This window comes from Onychostoma macrolepis, chromosome 23, assembly GCF_012432095.1.
Source record: "Onychostoma macrolepis isolate SWU-2019 chromosome 23, ASM1243209v1, whole genome shotgun sequence".
Taxonomy (NCBI): Eukaryota; Metazoa; Chordata; class Actinopteri; order Cypriniformes; family Cyprinidae; genus Onychostoma; species Onychostoma macrolepis.
The window spans coordinates 2,228,639-2,248,319 of record NC_081177.1 but is presented as its reverse complement, the minus strand read 5'-3'; the positions used below and the strand labels follow the sequence as shown (position 1 = coordinate 2,248,319).

The following is a 19,681-nucleotide window of genomic DNA, read 5'->3' as shown; positions in this document are numbered from 1 at the left end:
ATAGCCAAAAATACATTGTATGGGTCAAAATTATCCATTTTTCTTTTATGCCAAAAATCATTAGGATATTAACTAAAGATCATGTTCCATGAAGATATTTAGTAAATTTCTTACCGTAAATGTATCGAAAATTAATTTCTGATTAGTAATATGCATTGCTGAGAATTCATTTGAACAACTTTAAAGGAGATTTTCTCAATATTTAGATTTTTTTGCACCCTCAGATTCCAGATTTTCAAATCGTTGTATTTCAGCCAAATATTGTCATATCCTTAACAAACTATACATCAATGGAAAGATTATTTATTCAGCTTTCAGACAACGTATAAAACTCAATTGACACTTAAGACTGGTTTTGTCATCCATGGTCACATATTACATTTAAATATATAATTTAAAACATCTCGGTAGACTGCAAACAGGTTAAAAAAAAAAAAAAAAGTAGTGTAACTTTGCTCCATGCTAATAAAGTATATTTTAAAAAAAACTAGATCACTAAAAATAAGATTTTATTATTCACTCAAACCTACAATGTTACTGGACTTTAAGATCCCACAAGATGTGAAGATCTTGTTCTTGATCTGAATGCAATATAATGAAACACTAATAATATTAAGCACCAAAGAATCATATGAAACAACTGAAGAACTTTATGAATCTTTTTGTCCACTGAAGAACCTTTAAGGGTTTTACCTTCTAAAGTCAGCACTATTTATTAAAACAAAAAAAAAAAAAAAAATTCCACATTATGCTCATTTAAGACGTGAAGAAATAATCTTTAAACATGATTTTGCAAAAAGCATTTATTTTAATTAATTAGGACCTAACAGTTATTTAAACTTTATTATCTGAACAAAGAACAAACAATTCTTCATGTAAAACTCCGGTTGAGGCTCTGAAGGTGTATCAGGTGCGTCACATGACGGCACAGCTGGCGTCCTGACTGTGTCTCTGAGCCTGAAACACACACACACACACACACACACACACGATCAGTCACACGAGACGACTGAATGAACTCGAGCAGAGCACAAACACTGACATCTGAATGAAGCTGCAGCAGAGGAACGGAAGCAGAAAGTTAAAAACCATGCGCTTGCATGTACCAGCCTAAAAAAGCAGTTTGTGATGGTAGATTTAGGATAACTTTCTTGTCAGGATTTATTGCAGATTAAAAATGTCAGTCTTTCAAGTAAATCGACCTTCAGTAGATGGAAAATAGATGACTGCTCGGTGACAACAACAATAATAATAATAATAATAATAATAATAATAATAATAATAATAATAGGCAAAAAAGGATGCATAAAACATCAGGAATATAAAATTGCTAATTAAATGAAAACTTAAATAAATATACAATGAATATACAAATATATACCAAAAAAAAATAGAATTAAAATTCCAACAAATAAGAGTAAACAATATAAATATGAAAACAATACATAAAGTGACTATACATAATATAAAACAAACAAATGCATAAAGTTAAATAAGTATTAAAACAATATACAATAATATATTGTATATAAATACACAAATATATTTACGATACATACAGAATATAAACCTGCAAAAAAAAAAAACAATATAAAGAATACATAAAATGACAATACAAAATATAAAAACAAACAAATACAAGAGATATAAATAAAGAGCAAATAAATGAATGCATAAAACACAAGAACAAAATATTTAATACAAATAAAAGCAAACGAATAAAATAAATTCATGAAATATGATTAAATAAAAAATAAATAAAAACTAACTGTGCTCAGTGAATTTGTCCTATAACTCCTGTGATAAAGCAAGAAATTGAAACGGGTCTCAGAAAAGCCAGCAACTAATTCCTTAAAAACACCGTTTCATCAAAATGAAATAATGCAAAATACTGTTTGACAGCTCAAATCAAGAGGCTAAAGCTCTGGAGGCTGTTTGGATGTGAAGAACAGTGTTAGTGTTGAATTCCTGAGCGGTGAGAAGGTTATAAGCAGGTTATAAAGCGTTATAACGCTGAAGACGTGAGCAGGGCCGGCGCTAGCTACAGGCAGAGCAGGCGATCGTCCAGGGCCTCCATAACCGTAACATCCCCTGCACTCCACCAGTCAAGTTTATTGGATACAGTTGAATTGTCACTCATCTGCAATTAAACCAATTAATGCTGTAGTTTCAAAGCGGGTCCCGCCTTCTAAATGTCTGCGTAATGAACAGAAGTAGTACGAAAAGAAGTACAGCTCCTAATGCAGGGGTGCGAGCTGTCGTCATCTATTTTAGAGCGATTGCAAGGTATTCTGTCGATCGTTTCTGGACAGATCATTCACTGCTTTATTACAAGTTTAAAGGAGCGCGAGCACCGTTGACGCATCTAGACGCGATGCTTTGAATTTGTGCGTACAATGAACGACATCGCGCCGGGAGCGGACTAGCACAATAGCTACGATCGTGTGTTTCTCTTCCACTTGATGTGTATATATGCATCTTATTTAAGGTAACCATGCAATACATTATCATATTAGTGACCCTGGAGCACAAAAGCAGTCATAAGCAGCACAGCTATATTTGTAGCAACAGCCAACAATGCATTGTATGGGTCAAAATTATACATTTTTCTTTTATGCCAAAAATCATTAGTATATTAAGTAAAGATCATGTTCCATGAAGATATTTTGTAAATTTCCTACCGTAAATATGTCAAAACTTAATTTTTGATAAATAATATACATTGCTAAGAACTTCATTTGGACGATTTTCTCAATATTTCAGGTTTTCAAATAGTTGTATCTCGGCCAAATATCATGTCCTATCATAAACCATACATCAATGGAAAGATTATTTATTCATCTCTCATATGATGCATAAATCTCAATTTTAGCAAATTTTGGTCCAGGGTCACATATGATAATATCTGTTGTCAGTATTGATCAAATGGGAGGAGAAATCTAATATAAAAAAATATATATATAAAAAGAACTTGTTCATCTACTTAAGCTGTATTCTGGATCTATGAATTAAATTGAATAAATCAGCAAAATAATAATAATAATAATAATAATAATAAACAACAGCAACAATAACAATAACATCATCCAACAACAACAACAACAACAAAAAGAGATTACCTTAGATAAAGTTTGATTAATATGCACAAGTTTGGACCCATTCAAATTTTTAAAAATGTCTTTGATCAAAAACACGGAACAAAACCGTAATATTCAGCACAGATGTGTTAAATAGATTTAAAAAAGTGATCGTAATGAGTTTTTTTTTTATAGTGCTATAAAAGATTTACATTTATTTATTTTTAAGCAACTTAATTAAAAAAAATCCTGAAAAAAGTATCACAGGTTATAAAATAAACATTAAGCACCGTTTCTAACATTCCAACACAAATTTAGCCTCGGTCCTCCTAATGTCTAGAACTGGCCCTGCGTGTGAGCAAACATGCAAAGCACAGACGCAGCGAAGCCATCTCACCTGCAGCCCATCAGGACAGAGAACAACATTTCTTTTTCTTTCTCTTGGGCTTTTACAAAACACAGATGAAGAAGAAACCACATGAATGCAGATGTTGTTTTAAAGAAACAGAAAATAACAGATACACATTTATTTATATTCATGCATTTGACAGATGCTTTCGTCCAAAATGACTTGCGTTGCATTTAAAGTCTGTGTTTTATGAGTTTATGCAAAACCTGTGATGTTCATCTGCTTGAGCTCAGACTCTGATATGATGTGATATGAAGGGTTTACCTGTCGGCGCAGGTGAACGTCACGGCTCATGATGTTCTCATCACACTCCAGATCCTCGTCAGCTTTACCCTGAACACACACCAGACAAAACTCTGCCGTCTCCTGTGACACACACACAATCATTTTAGCGACTGCACTCTCAAAAGCAATCAGAAGTTCAGACTTCAGCAAAACTACAAGCGTTTATATTCACGGAGAGCTTCAAGCGATAAATCAGCATGACCGATGTTGAATTCTATAGATCATGATTTGTTTATTCAATATAATATTAATTAGGGCTGAATAAAATTATTATTTTTTGTAATGTACAATAAAACTATACAAGTTACATACACAAAATATTATATTAATGTATAAATATAATAGAATATATAATTATTCAGTTTACATCACCTTCATAAATTAAATAAAAACGGAAAAAAAAAACACAATGCACATTCTTTCAATATTTTGTAGATGTAGAGTTAAAAAAAAAAAAAAAAAAGTTGAGTTGTGTAGAAGTTAAATTGCCATCTTTTTCCGACCAAAGTGACTTGTAATAACGACTTGTCAACTCGTAAGTATGAACGTCCCAGCAGGACTTGAACGCAGCATCAGTGTCAACGCTTAACGGAGGGTGTGTCTGAAGCTTGGTGCTGACTCGCCATCACAGTGATAACAGCCAATCACATACTCCCGTTGCATGAACGGGATTGGCTAGCGTCTGCGCTAGGGTATTTGCATAAGGCGATCTGATTGGCTGATGCCTGCGTTGGTGCTTGAAAAGTTGAAAGGTTTTCAACTTCTGCTGCGAGCAACGCCAGTGAAGCGACGTGACGGACTCACAATTCAGTTCAGCAACGCTTGACGTCACTCCATTCAAAGTAAACGAGAGGCGTTGACGCCGACGCCCCGTGTGAATGTGAATATTTTTATTTATTATTGTTAATGTTCTCTTATGTTCAACAACTTAAAGCTCTAAAATTATTCACTTTAAGGGGTCTAAAATAAAGAAGAGACTTTTTTGTTACTCCACAACTTTATTATACTGAATGTCCTGAGTTTTTTTTTTTTTTGGTACTTGAGTGCAATAAAATTGTTGAAAAAATGAGAATCGTGATCTCAATTCTCATGGAGAAAAATCGTGATTCACATTTTAGCATGAATCGTGCAGCCCTAATATTAATATTACTAAAAAATAACATTTAAAAAGACAAAAAGTTGCATAAAACAATTGCTGAAATTATTTTAAATAAAAAAGTAGATCATATAAAACAAATAAAATGATAAATAAATAATAAATGAACTAAAGTAAAATTATCATCATCATTATTAAATAAAATATAATTTAAATGCAAAAGCTGCATAAAACGAGAAAATTGCTGAAATTTTAAAAATATAATAAACAAAATAGATAATATAAAACAAAATAAATGATAAATCAAAATAAATGTAAAACTTCAACTTGATTTTTCTCAGAACTGACTTTGCTTGACTATCAACTTCAGACGAGTGTGGCTCAGTCATTTTTTGTGTGTGTGTATATATATATATATATATACACACAACTCCTATTTTTGAGAGTGTGCTCACTGTGACGCATTTTCCCAGCACAATTACTCACTGACTAATATCCTGACCATATTGAGGTTTCTCAGACGGATGTGAAACTCACCTCGTTCTGTGGGTTGAGCAGCGAGACGCGTGCCTCTCCGAACGGGCCCCAGGTCTCCTGGCTCCTGAGCACCAGATCGCCCCGAGGCACCTGCTCCGCCGCCGAACCCGCCGCCCAGATCTGAACACACAGCACACAGCGTCAGACGCGGCTCGCCACAGAGCTTTACCCTGATCTCACCGCGCTCACCGTCAGCGTCTGGCCGGCGCTCAGCACACACGGAGACGGGATCTGGAAGACCACCTCAGGAGCCTCAGCTTCACGCTTCCTCAACACCCAGCCGCCCAGAGACTGATCCTGAAACCATCATCAGCACACGCTCGGATTAACCAGCTCTGGATCATCCCAAACAGACATTACTACCACAGAGGAGCATCTGAGATAGAAACATTTCTGCACTGCATTACTGTACAAATACTTAGATTGTGATGTTCACTGCAGGGCTATTATTTACTTAACCATGCAATGTTTTGTTACTTACTCACCTTTTAATTTGTTACTTAAGTACTTGCGAGTACCAAACTACACTTAAAATATAACAAAACTATGCAGACATTTAAAAAAAAGAAAGAAAAAAAAAAAGGGGTCTCAAACTGTTTTTTAAAACAAAAAACAATCAAAAATAAGTGAAGAACAAAATAAAATGAATAAAACGACAACAAATTACTAAAACTTAACCAAAAATAATTATTCTGAACAATAAAAAAAAACTATATAGACACTAACAAAAATTATGAAAGCGGCAAAAAGACAAACAAACAATTGCTTTAACAAATTAAGACGAAAATTCTAAAAAAAAAAAAACTAAAAAACTTAAAATGAATAAAATGTATAGATATTTCCTCATGAATATTGAGAGCAAATCTAAATGTTACTAAGAATATACAGATAAAGAAAATTAATAAAAGTGACAAAATGAAAAAAAGACAATTTCAAATATTAATAAAAACTACAGACATTTAAAAAAAAAAACAGATAAAAGATTATATTAAAAAACTAAACTCAATATTTAACTATATAGACATTTAAAAAAAATAAAAATGACAAAAACCACAAAATCACTACAAAATGTAAACAGAATAAAATTCAAGATAAAACTTTATACACAAAATAAAATAATAAAAGTGACAAAAAAAAAAAACTTTCAAATTATAAAATGGAAGATATTATATATATATATATATACACACACAAAACTGGTGTCAATATATGACCACATCAAACAGGAGACGTTTCAGATGTGCGCTCCACTTCAGCGGCAGGTGCGAGTCAAACGAGTGTGGAAACGGTACGGTCCTCGTATCATTTCATATCAAAGCGCCAAATAAACTACGTGCATGCTAAGTCATGGTCAGTTAAGTCGTGAAGTTACCAAAAAGGCGATTAAAGCTGCCTTAAAACTGTGAATGCATGTAATATTTTATATATGAGTAGCATTTAAGAACATGTCTCTGAAATGGTTTTCAAAACTGTCCTGGAGCAGCCCAGCACTGTCTTCCTCATCTAACACACCTGATTCAACTCATTAAAGCCAAGTTCACACTACACGACTTTACACGTCGGCAGATCGCTGTGCTGTTCAGTCTACATGACTTGACTGTCTGTCTCCAAGTCGTTGAGGTGTTCACGCTACGTGACTCTGTGTAAATGATCTGCAACCAGGGGTTACACACTACATGAGCTGACAACAACTCTGTCACCCAACGACTCGATTCGGTCCCTAAACCATGTTTTGTCATGAAAACACACGTGAGAATTGGAACGGTACTGATGGGCAAATGAAGCCTTGTGATGCACTGACTGTTTTGGGAAAAGATTCAAAGCGTCGAGTGTCAAACAGCACCACCTGGTGGTTAATAAAAAATATAGCTCTGTAGGACGAAGCATCTACCACACATTCTATAGATCGATGCAAGTTAAGTGCAAAAATAAAAGTCTAACTTTTCTTTAAGCCAAGTTGCTGCTGTTGTTTTTCCTTCCGGTGACCTCAACCGCGACCTCATGTTCAACAGCGTCAGCACTTAAAGAAATAACAGCCAAAATAACCTAATAACTAGCTGCTGTGATGTCTATTCGTCAAAAGGACAAGGAAAAAAAAAAGAACTTTTATAGCTTTAAGGATTCATCTATATTTAATTTAGAATTTAGTGTTTGATAACTTCCAACTTCAATTTCTGTATATTTCTGGTTGGGAGCAATTTTACAGAGAAATCAGTATTAATTGGTATCAGTGATACTGGCCTTCAGTCATAAAAAAAAAAAAAAAAAGATGCCATTAAACAAAAATATATTTGTTTATTTTATATAAACAAATATAAAAATATATATATATATATATATATTGTCTTTATGTTGTTTGTACATTAATATGAAGATTGAATGTGGATTACTGCAATATAAAAATATATTTAAAAACTTTAATGTTAGGTGGGATTAATCACGATTAATTTCAGAAAAATGTGCGATTAATTAGTTAATTTTTTTTTAACTGGATTGACAGCACATATACATACATACATACATACATATATATATATACACATACATATATATATACACACACATGCATGCATATATATAAAAATTCTACATATTAATAAAAACCATAACTCAATGATGCTACATTAACACTGGTATGAAGTTACTGTGATATAACTCCTGAAGATGCTGCACCTTGTCGGAGTTGTTCTTGAGCGTGACGTAGCGTCCGTCCAGGTCAATCTCGTCGATGGACATGTTTCCGCGTGAGGAGGAATGCTGGGACAGCTTGTAGCTGGGGGACAGTCCTGAACTCGTGCCCTCGTGCTTGCGCTTCTTGGCCCAGTGTTTCCTGACGGGCTGAGCGTGAGTGCGAGACAGCGCCGCCTGCTGGACCGGACTCGGAGACAGATTCAGTCTGAGAGAGAAAAACACAGAAACAGCCGTAAACGCCTCGCTTACTAGTTCATGTGTTTTTCACAGCATTTATTAATCTTTGTTAAATGTTAGCTAATAAAATTGCTTCTATTGTCCTCATTTGTAAGTCGCTTTGGATAAAAGCATCAGCTAAATGATTAAATGTAACGTTTGTTGTTTGTTTATGTTAGTTCATGATGCAATAAATTATATAATTATTAAAATTGTAATGTTTATAATGTTAATTGTCACCATTTTTGGTATTATTAATATTATATAAATGTAAAATGGCACATAAAACGAGGTACATACAATTTTTAAATGAACAAATTTAAGTTTTATATATATATATATATATATATATATATATATATATATATATATATATATATATATATATATATATATATATATATATATATATATATATATATATATATATATATATATATATATATATATATGCATAAAAACAAGGTATATAAAATTAGTTAAATGTTAATTTCAACAAAGTATTTTAAATAAAATAAATAAACAAACAAACAAATAAAATGACTAAATAAGCAAACAAATAAATAAAATAAACAATTCCTCCATTCAAGTAGAGCTTGGAAAGGACACGCATTTAAAGTTAAATGCGTAAATTAACATTAATATACAACCTTTTGTGACATTATAAATGTCTTTACTTTCACTTTTGATCAATTTAATGCATCCTTGATGAATAAAAGTAATATCTTAGTAAAAAAATAATCATCTTAGCCCAAATGTTTGAATGGTAAAAAATAATAAAAAGAACATAGAAATAATGCAAAGCATTCCATTTAAAAAAAAAAAAAGATTGATTTATTTTGAATTATTTATTGAGTACTTGGAGTTATTTTTAAAAATATTTTTATTACCTTTTATGTCCAGAACTGTAATTTTTCACACATGAAAAATTTACATCTTGGTGCAACATTTTACAAAAATCAAGATTGAATATATTTGGTCAAAATCCCATGTTATAAAAGATGAAGTGCTATGCAGGCTATTTAAGATGACATTGGCTGATTAGATAGCAATGCTGACCTAAAATGCTAAATGTTTGCTCTCTCTCTCTCTCCTCCTCACATCTCAGACCTCAAATACATAATATTACCCTTTTTAGACATAGTTTGTTAAAAAGTAACAAACTTACTAGCAGTTGCCAAGTGGTTATCAGTCTTCCTTTTCCAATACAAATAAGTCCAGTCTACCTTTTCATAACTAAACATAAAAAGTTAAAACCAGTCTGCAACCAGCCCCAGTTCTTTATTTACCCTTGTAAGACCCCCCCTCATAAAAACACTTTCTCACTGGATCCAAGCAAACCTCATAGGTGACCTATTTTGATCTTAAAGCGAGTTGTCAGCTAAAGGCGAGTAGTTTGCATCTATGTGCAGAAGTGCTGTTGTGCAGCTCACCGTTTCTCCTCTCCTTCCAGCATCTTGCGGTAGGCGTTGATCTCCATGTCCAGCATGAGCTTGACGTCCAGCAGGTTCTGGTACTCCTCCAGCTGCTCCTGCATCTGCTGCCTCATCTCGGCCATCTCCTGCTCCTTCTGCGAGAGCCGCTGCTGGTTCATCTGTCGCTCGCGGTCCAGCATCTGCTCCAGCTCCTGAACACGAGCCTCCAGAACCGCATTCTGAGACACAGACACACCGATTATACCCGTCTTCTGCTCTCAGAGGCTGTTTATTTGATCAAAAATACTGTGAAATATTGTTAGAATGCAAAACAGCTGTTTTCTGTGTGAATATCTGTTAAACTGTAATTTATATCTGTGATGCGCAGCTGTATTTTCAGCATCATTACTCCAGTCTTCAGTGTCACGTGATCTTCAGAAATCATTCTAATATGCTGATTTACTGCTCGAGAAACATTTCTGATTATTATCAATGTTGAAAACAGTTGTGCTGCACAATCAATCACACATTTTATTTTTCAGGATTCACAGATGAACAAAGTTAAAAAAAAAGAACAGCATTTATTTGAAATAGAAATCTTTTGTAATATTAGAAATGCCTTTTCTGGCACTTGTTTAATTTAATGCATCCTTGATGAATAAAACTATTAATTTCTTTAAAAAAAAAAAAATCATACCGAGTTCAAGCTTCTGAATGGTAGTTATAAAATAAATAAAAATAAATTTAATAATAATTATTATACACAATAATAATTGTGTGTACATACATATACACACAAAAATATATAGAAATATACAAAAACAAATAACTAAAAAATACTGCATCCTTGCTGAATAAAAGTATAGTAAATAAAAAGTAAATGGGAAAAAAAAAAACATTTACTGACCCTAAACTGTGTCAACAGTATTTTAGTTGAGCTTAAAATGAACAAATCTGAAAAAAAAAAAAGTCCAATTCTGATTTGATGGTCTTTTCAGACGTGGGTGGGGTCTACCTGTTTCTGCAGGTTGTTGATCTGGATCGACTGAGACTCCAGTCTGAGTTTGGTTCCCACCAGCTCTTCTCTCGTCGAAGACGCAAAGTCACTGTTCTTCACCGCCGACTGCTTCGCGTTCTCCAGCTGCAAGAGATCAAGGCAAGGCACTGAGGATCTGGAGGAGAGCGTGTTCTGTGGAATGACTGACGCGGCGTTACGGAGGTACCATGACAGACAGACGGGACGGACTCAAGCACTTCCTGTGTGTCCAGGTCACAGCAGCCACTTCCTGTCGCTCAAAGCCCTGAACTACAGTTTTCCTGCACCTCAGCTGAGAGAATCTGCAGACTACCTCGCTCTGAGAGACAGACGGATACATGCACATCTTCTCAATTCTAAACTTCTAAATTATCTAAACTAACAGAGCGTGTTAAAAATTTAAAAGATTGGATGACCAATAATTTTCTCCTATTAAATTCAGATAAGACAGATATTACTTATTGGACCCAAAAAAAAAAAAAAAAAAAATCTCATAGATTACAATTTGCAACTAGACGGATGTACTGTTACGTCCTCTACAGTCAAAAATCTGGGTGTTATATTAGACAGCAACTTGTCTTTTGAAAATCATATCTCCAATGTTACAAAACAGCATTCTTCCATCTTAGAAACATTGCCAAGCTATGAAACATGTTACCCGTTTCTGATGCAGAAAAGCTAGTTCATGCATTCATGACCTCTAGACTGGACTACTGTAATGCACTGCTAGCTGGTTGCCCTGCATCTTCAATAAACAAGCTACAGGTAGTGCAAAATGCAGCGGCTAGAGTCCTTACCAGGTCAAGAAAATATGATCATATTACCCCAATTTTACGGTCTCTGCACTGGCTCCCTATTAAAGTCCGTGTAAAGTAAATTTTTACAATTGTTTGTAAACAAGTGTCAGAAATGCATTGCTGAAACATGTTATAAAGACTGAACTATGTAGTACTTAATTGTGGAGTTAAACAGTTTTTCACCATTTTCATGATCAGGATTTTTTGGGCGGGGCTACATTTTATTTATTTATTTATTGGTTTATTTAATAGGGACCATGCATATTCATGAACACTGTTGTATTAAAAAAAACAACGTAAATATGCCAGAATTAGTAACAATAACTACTTTCCATCTGCAGTCCCTAGGCAGGTAACATAAAACTATAAAATGACATGGTACACATAGTGGTGACATATACATTGACAACAAACAAAAATACATGGAAGAAACATTGTTCATCCACCTCTATACTGCATTCAATTTAACAGTGAAAGTGTATGAGTGATAAATGTGTGACAGTTAAAAATGAATACATCTCTGCTTTTCTAGAAGCCACTGTTTTAAGTGAGTTTTAAAGGTGTTGAACGCAGGACACTCTCTTATTGGGAGGGGCAAACTATTCCAGAGTTTACCACCTATTATCGACAATACGTTTTGTCCAAAAGTGGTACGCCTAAATGGTATCACAGAGGCCCGTGTACTACCTCCGCTTTGGAAAAAGCCATGCAGCAGAGGAGGGGCAAGATTATGTAACACTTTATATACCAAACAAGCATACTTGAGACGTTTGAAGTTGTCAAAACTTAAAAATGTATGCCTTGAGGGACCCCTACTGGACAGAATGGGGACTTTGAATCATTAATACGAACACATTGCTTTCTGCTGGACAGATATGATTTTATCCAGTTGAGAGCTTGTTCAGAGAAATTGAAATATGTTAATTTAGATAAAAGAACTTCGTGATTAACAGTATCAAAAGCTCGCTTTAGGTCTAGAAAAACAGCACCAACATAAGAACTCTTATCTAGGTAACCTTTTCCAAAAACAAACAGTTAGCCGTTTCTGTTGAGTGATGGGCCCTGAACCCAAATTGCATAGGGTGAAATAAATTGTTGCTTTTATTGAGATGTTGAATCAATTTAGCCACCCATTTTTCGACTATTTTAGAAACAACAGGCAAAATACTGATTGGCCGATAATTGCTCATATTTGATCTTTCACCTGATTTAAAAAATGTAACCATGTAACCAGGGCCATCTTCCATGCTGATGGCACAATGGATTGTCTTAAGGACTGATTAATCAAATATGTAATAGGCTGTAGAAGGATCTCTTTGTGTCTTTTTAAAAAATGAGTAAATCAAGGCCACAGATATCAATGGCCTTAGAATTTTTTAAGCCACTGATGGTATTTGCTACATCTATTTCAGTTATTTCTTGTAGGTGGAAAATCGGCTGTGCATAATTAATGGAGCAAACCGAATAGCTAGGTGAATTAAAAAATTGAGTTATTTCATAAACAGAGTCTATAAAGAAGGTGTTTAGTTCTTTAGATATGATAACAGCCGCCAACAAAAGCCCCCAACCGAGCGACCGGCACAGACGACCACGGCAGCACAGGGGGTGAGGAAAAACAGGCCATTGATCGAGTCGCGAACAGGGGCTGTCCTGGCAACGCCAGGGGAATGTAGGGCACTGGTAGTCCAGGCCTAGCATTGGCTACGAGCAGATTGTTGAGGAGAGTTGCAAACAGGGCTCACTGAAAAATGCCAGTTTGTGTTTTTGCTGTTGGTTACGGTCCGGGATTGCGTTCTACATCACCAGCAAGAAGTAATAATACAGTGAGTTTAACGAGCCCATGGCGTGGGTTAGATGGCATTTCACGCGATGTGAAAGACATCTTTGCGCATCCATTGATGTTAAGCTGTTAAGCTACTGCCAACACAGGTGTTTTCTTTGTTAAAGCGATGTTGCACAGACAGCAACAACAGCGCCACAATGTATGGAACTATAATCCAATGATGTAATGCAGGTTTGGGCTTGGATGGTTTAAACAAACAGCACAAACAACACGCAGCACCTGCCAGGCTACATGCGTGCACGTCTGGGTCCGCCATATTGAACTCCTATTGAACTCATGACGCAATCGAGCCACCGAGCACAGCCCCAACACTACACCTGTTTCACACATGCTCCGTCTGCAGTGCGTATGCGGTGCAGAAGCAGCACGGTCTCATTGTGTTTTTACACAGGACGAGTTTGCAGTCTGATCCGCGGCTGTTAACCACAAACACACCATTTATCACAATACAGTGAAAATGTATTCAATGCATTTGGCTTCTAGATTTGTACATTAAGTTGCTCAAGCAAGTGGAAACTTACCACTGACAGAAACAGTCGGCTCTCGTGCCTTTTGCATTTTTAAATCTTTATTACAAACAGTCCTGCGGGACTTAAAGAACTTTGTTTTTCTACCTCCACAAGACAAGAGCATACGTTGCCTTGTTTATCTAAAAGTGCACTTGTCTTTGTTTTAAACCTAGCCAAAAAGCCTGTGAAACACAGACATTATATCTAATTTTTTTGTGAAATTACTACATTTCCATGTCAATCCATGTTCATTTTTACCGTGAACAAAGCGCCGTCACTTTAATTCAGCGCATGCAGCACAGCAAAAATAGACTCTGTGCGGAAACGATCTCTATGCATAATACCTGGTTGTGTTCGTTTACAAAACAGCTCGGTCTCCTTATTAATTAAGCTGCTAGAGGAAGACAGACGGCAGCTTTACCGCGAGTGGGCGTGGTTTCAGCGCCACCAGTGGACACGCCCCCAGCATTTGAGAGCAGAGAATACTGCTTATTTTCAAGGTTTTGATACCATATTTTATTTACTTGGTGGGTTTTTTTTAGCATTCAAATTTGGCTGGGCGGTTAATAACACATTTTTCTATGGTGTGACAAACTCAGAACACATGTAATATTGACTTTACACGGACTTTAAGTTCTGTATCTGTTAGAAAAACTTTATTACTTGCCTATAAGGCCCTTAAAGGCTCCCTAAGGCCGCAAAACTCTGGACTCTTGGTAGTGCCTAGGATAGCGAAGCCCACTAAAGGAGGGAGAGCTTTTCCACATTTGGCTCTCAAACTCTGGAATACCTTCCTGATAACGTTCGTGTGCATATACGCACACACACGTACAAATATAAAAATATTCACATAAGCTGACCTCTGTGAGAAATCTTTATGTTATAAATAAAACTGTCTGGTGAGCACTCAAGCAGCGGTTGTACCTTAGCAGCGAAGGTTTTCTCCAGCTCCTCTTTGTACTGCTGGATTTGAGCTTCATGTTCTTCTCGGAGCTGCTTCATGGCTTCGGCTAGTTTCCCCTCGAACTCCTTCTGTCTGCCGCTGTCCAGCTCCATCACCCGGCTCTCGTGCCGACTGCGCATCTCTCGCACCTCCTGCACACACACACAGCGCAGACGCAATCACAACACTGCGCACGAGCCGCTCTGATCGCACACGCAGAGCTCTCTCACACTCAACCTGCTCGCCGAGGTGCTTCTGGAAGTCCAGCTGCTCCTGAAGCGTCTGGAGCTGGTTCTCTGCGTCCACGCGCCGCAGCATCTCCGAGTTCAGCTGCGTCTTCATGTTCTGCAGCGCAGACTCCAGCTGCGAGCAGAAGAGGAGTTTACTTTACACCGCTACGTTTCAGATGTACACTAGACAAAAACTCTAAAATACATTCAGGTGATACATTTTTAAATAAACCAGTTAAACACCTCTGAATAAAATCGTTGTCTATTTACATTAAAAACAGTACAATCCAATCAAATATGCTTCACAGTCATTTGGCAAGTAAGGCATGCTGGTGGTTCTTCACCTCTTAATACATATCCATGTGTATGAGCTAAAAGACACCTTGTAAAAACAACTTGGTGATACCGAGATTTAAAATTATTAAAAAATAATAATAATGTTCTTACATCCTAAGTCACTCTAAGACCAAGCCACAAACTATCCTACAATAGCTGTTGCCGGCAATCTGCCGCAGAACGTTAATATTTTAGAAACATTTGATGATAATGAGCTTTTAAAAAGGTATCACTTTTGGTTTTGGAGGTTATTCCAACTACAAATTTTCCTTTGATTATAGCGAGGTCAACCCCGTCCTTACTCTTAGCTTAAGACTTCTCTATTCTTCAGTAAAAGTGAATAGGTTTTAAGAGGAAACTAAGCTGAAAACTTTTACTGCTATTTAGGAGAACTCTTAGGGGCGAGATAAAATGTTTTGTGAATAAAATGAATGAAAGAAAGAAAGACAACCACAAAATTGCTAAAAACTAACTAAAGTTAAAAATGAAGACTAAATATTTAAAAAGTACAAAAATATAGACAGAAAAAGAAAGTTAGTTATTTTCACGTTACTGTTAAAATAACAGTAAACCATACAAAACACATTACTGGAAATAAAACTGACCAAAATAAATAAATAAAGTTTTATTCTAATCTAATTGCCATGGCAACATACCATTTTCATATAGTGTAATGTACAAAAACAATTTTATTTTTAGTAATTTTGTTTTTTCAGTTTTAGTTTAAGTAAAAATATGAAAACTAAATATAAAAATTAATAAAGTTTCAATTTATTTTCAGTTATTATCACTAACGATCTAAAATCAAACCGTTGACTTGAAATAAAATATATTTTAGATAATTGCCAAAACATCTCATTTTCATTCAGTCTAACTTGATGTACTAAAAATAAAAATAATAAAACCGACATAATTTATATAAAATGTATAATATATCGTATTTATATATAAATACATAAAAACACAATTACTATAAAGTTAAAATGAACAAAATTTATTTAAAAAAAATATATATTTCCATGTTTATTTTACAACATTTTCATTATTTGAAATAAAACTTTAACTGAAATAAAGATAAGAAAACTTTATTTTATCTAGTTGCCAGAAAAACATCTAATTTTCCTTAAGTATAATTTGATGTACTAAAATAAATAAAAACTGAAATGAACCTTTATATCAATGTTAAAAAAAAAAAGAAACTGCACAAAATTACTACAATTAAAAGTAAAAATATAAAAATAAAATTCACAATATTCATAATTGTAGTATCACAATGGTACTAAAAACAACACTGACACAGTTTGTGGATCTCCGTCACAATGCAGACAAACATATTCCAGTTTTGCGCATAAGTTTAATTCGACTCTTTGGATGGAAGCATAGCTTGACTACTAGTTAGTGCAAACACTGTATAAACGCCTTCAGATCGTGTTTTGGGTTTGTTCTGGACTCACATTCGCCGTTTGACTCCTGAGCTCAGAAATCTCATTCTCCAGCCGGCGATTGGTGGCCAGTAAATTAGCATAATCGGCTTCCTTCGAGTTCAGAGCGGCTTCGAGATTCCTCCAGTGTCCCACAGCCGTGGTCAGCTCACTCTCCTTCTTATTATTCCTGAGACACCAGCCAACAAACATTACATTCATAACGGTGCAACAACACAACTGGAAGAAACACTTTATACATCATTCACCAAATTCACAATAAAACTAAACAAATGCAGAAGGAAAATGTTCTGACAGGCATGTTATGAGATATCAGTCTATAACTAATTTTATCAGAGGCCCCAATATTAAACACCAGACAGTCAATTAGTAAAAAGTGTGTGAAGATCAACTAAAATAACAGTAAAAACATTCTATGCTTTCTCCTTTTCTTAGGTGTTATTTTCGCCTTAAGGTGAATCACACATTTCTCATTTGTAAGTTACTTTTAATTAAAACAAATTTATACATATACAAATAACGCAAATGTAAAATAATAATAACAATTGCAATGATAATAAAAATATAAAAAAGCAGCAAAAAAAAAATAAAAATAAAAATCAGAACCGCAGTCAAAAAGTCTATAAAAACTAGTTTTAAACTAACTGGTAATTAGATAAATGTAGCTGTAGTAATAATGATGATTATTGTTATTCAATAAATATAATTAATAAAATGTAAAAACAACAACAACAAAATTAAAAGCAAATCTGTAAAAAGTAGGCTCCAAACCAACTGGTATCTAGGTGAAAATAATAATAATAATACATTTAAGAATAATATTAATAATAATTATTATTGTTATTATTTCTGTCTTTATTATAATAATAATACTTATAATAAATGTGAAATTATAACAAAAGAACAATAAAATAATAAAAGATGTCTGTCAAAATAGCAAATCTGTAAAAACTAGGCTCCAAACCAACTGGTAACTAGTTGAAAGTAATAATAATAATAATATTATATTTAATAACAACAACAATTATTATTATTTCTGTCTTTATTATTATTATAAAAATAATACTTGTATAATAAATGTGAAATTATAACAAAGAAAAACAAAATAGTCAAATAAATTCCTGTCAAAATAAGTCTGTAAAAACTAGTTTTAAAACAACTGCCAATTAAATGAAAGTAATAAAAGTAATAATGTGATTCAAATTAATAAAACAGGTATATTTGTAGCAATAGCCAACAATACATTGTATGGGTCAAAATTATCCATTTTTCTTTTATGCCAAAAATCATTAGGATATTAAGTAAAGATCATGTTCCATGAAGATATTTTGTAAATTTCTTACCGTAAATATATCAAAACTTAATTTATGATTAAGGTAGAGTGGGGGAAAACGGCCCCCTTAAGGAGCGTGTAATTTTATTCTGTGAAACAAAAGTTAAGTGTTCAGAAAAGTTATCAGTTTTAGTGACAATGACATAAATATAAAAAGTATGAAAAAGTTTTCATGTTATTAGATTTTCATCAAATGTAATTTGTACCAAGAGGGTGTTTTGCCCCGTGGGTGGAGTAAAATGCCCCCCCAGTCTGACAAAAGCAATTTGCTTTAAACATTTACAGCAAAATCAGAGTACAGGGAGTTTTAGCTTAAAATGAAAAGTAATATTATCAATAATTATGAATTACACTATTATAATAGCCTATTTGAAAGATTTTGTTAGCTGATGCTAACTGGCTAGCTAACTAGCTACCTGACGCTAACTTGAGGTAATTTTTAAATATAAAGTCCAAATATTTTTATTCAACCAACTAGTAAGAATACATTTTTTAATGGTTTACCCTACTGACTATGTTTAACAAAAGTTATGTCATTCTGAAAATATTCCCCCACTCTACCCTAAGCATTGCTAAGAACTTCATTTGAACAACTTTAAAGGTGATTTTCTCAATATTTTGATTTTTTTGCATCCTCAGATTCCAGATTTTCAAATAGTTGTATCTCAGCCAAATATTGTCCGATCCTAACAAACCATACATCAATGGAAAGCTTATTTATAGTTCTCATTATTTTGAAAAATTGACCCTTATGACTGGGTTTGTGGTCCAGGGTCACAACTGTGTTTTGAATGTATTGGTGGCAGTGACCTGGCGCTGAGTTTGCGGTGCTCCTCCTGCAGCTGCGTCAGCTCGATCTGGAGCCTTGCGCGCTCGTTCGCGGTGGCGTCCAGCGTCTTGCGCGCGTCCGCGAGCTCGGTCTCGTACAGGCGGCGCACGCCCCCGACCTCCCTGCGCGCGTGCTCCTCCTTCTCCTCCAGCAGCAGCTGCATGGAGCTCTTGTCGCTCTCCAGCTGCCGCACCCGCTCGATGTAGTTGGCCAGGCGGTCGTTGAGCTGCCGCAGGTCCTCTTTCTCCTGCAGACGCGTCAGACGCGTCGGGCTGACGCCGGACGGAGACGCGCCGCTCCGCCTGGAGGAGCGCACGGCGGAGGCGCGGCTCTCCATCGGGGTGGAGGTGATCATAGCCATCGCTTTACCCCTAAAACAACCGATAGAGAAGAGCAGGAGCGCGACAAATGAAGCGCTGACTCAGAGGAGTCGACTGAAACGCGTCGCTCGCTCGCGTGTGTGTGGCTCGCGCGAGGTTTGCGGTGTTTGTCGCGTTTGGAAACTCAATTGCGCTTCATTGCCATCAGCTGCGCAGTGACGTCACATCACAAGACCGCGAACGCACGCGATGAAGCGCATTTAAAGGGAAAGATGGAAGCAAAACAAACGCGGCAAAACCTGCGTGCTAATACTAGAGCTCTGTGGCGGTCTCTCAG

At 35.2% G+C, this 19,681-nt stretch overlaps 1 protein-coding gene across 2 annotated transcripts; it reads right to left on the bottom strand.

Annotated features, from left to right (window-relative positions):
- Window positions 1-799: 799 nt before the first annotated feature.
- lmnl3 (lamin L3) lies at window positions 800-19,566 on the bottom strand. 2 transcript variants are annotated; one of them, XM_058763826.1, is made up of 12 exons: window positions 19,006-19,566; window positions 16,875-17,031; window positions 15,092-15,217; window positions 14,836-15,006; window positions 10,950-11,081; window positions 10,742-10,867; window positions 9,745-9,965; window positions 8,078-8,300; window positions 5,594-5,701; window positions 5,405-5,524; window positions 3,751-3,852; window positions 800-957 (listed from the first exon to the last, which is right to left on the bottom strand). In XM_058763826.1, exons 1-12 carry the CDS (start codon window positions 19,383-19,385, stop codon window positions 916-918), a joined length of 1,908 nt encoding a protein of 635 aa, XP_058619809.1. In that variant the 5' UTR covers window positions 19,386-19,566; the 3' UTR covers window positions 800-915. The 2 variants fall into 2 exon arrangements, with proteins under 2 accessions (XP_058619809.1, XP_058619810.1); XM_058763827.1 differs by lacking the exon at window positions 10,950-11,081 and having other exon boundaries at window positions 19,006-19,564.
- Window positions 19,567-19,681: the final 115 nt, after the last annotated feature.

Coding starts and splice junctions, on each gene's coding strand:
- lmnl3 (XM_058763826.1), bottom strand. CDS start 19,385: ATGGCTATGATCACCTCCACCCCGATGGAGAGCCGCGCCTCCGCCGTG. Junction 11,082..14,835: donor AGAAAACCTTCGCTGCTAAG/GTACAACCGCTG, acceptor TCTGTCTCTCAG/AGCGAGGTAGTCTGCAGATT. Junction 958..3,750: donor ACGTTCACCTGCGCCGACAG/GTAAACCCTTCA, acceptor TGTGTGTTTCAG/GCTCAGAGACACAGTCAGGA.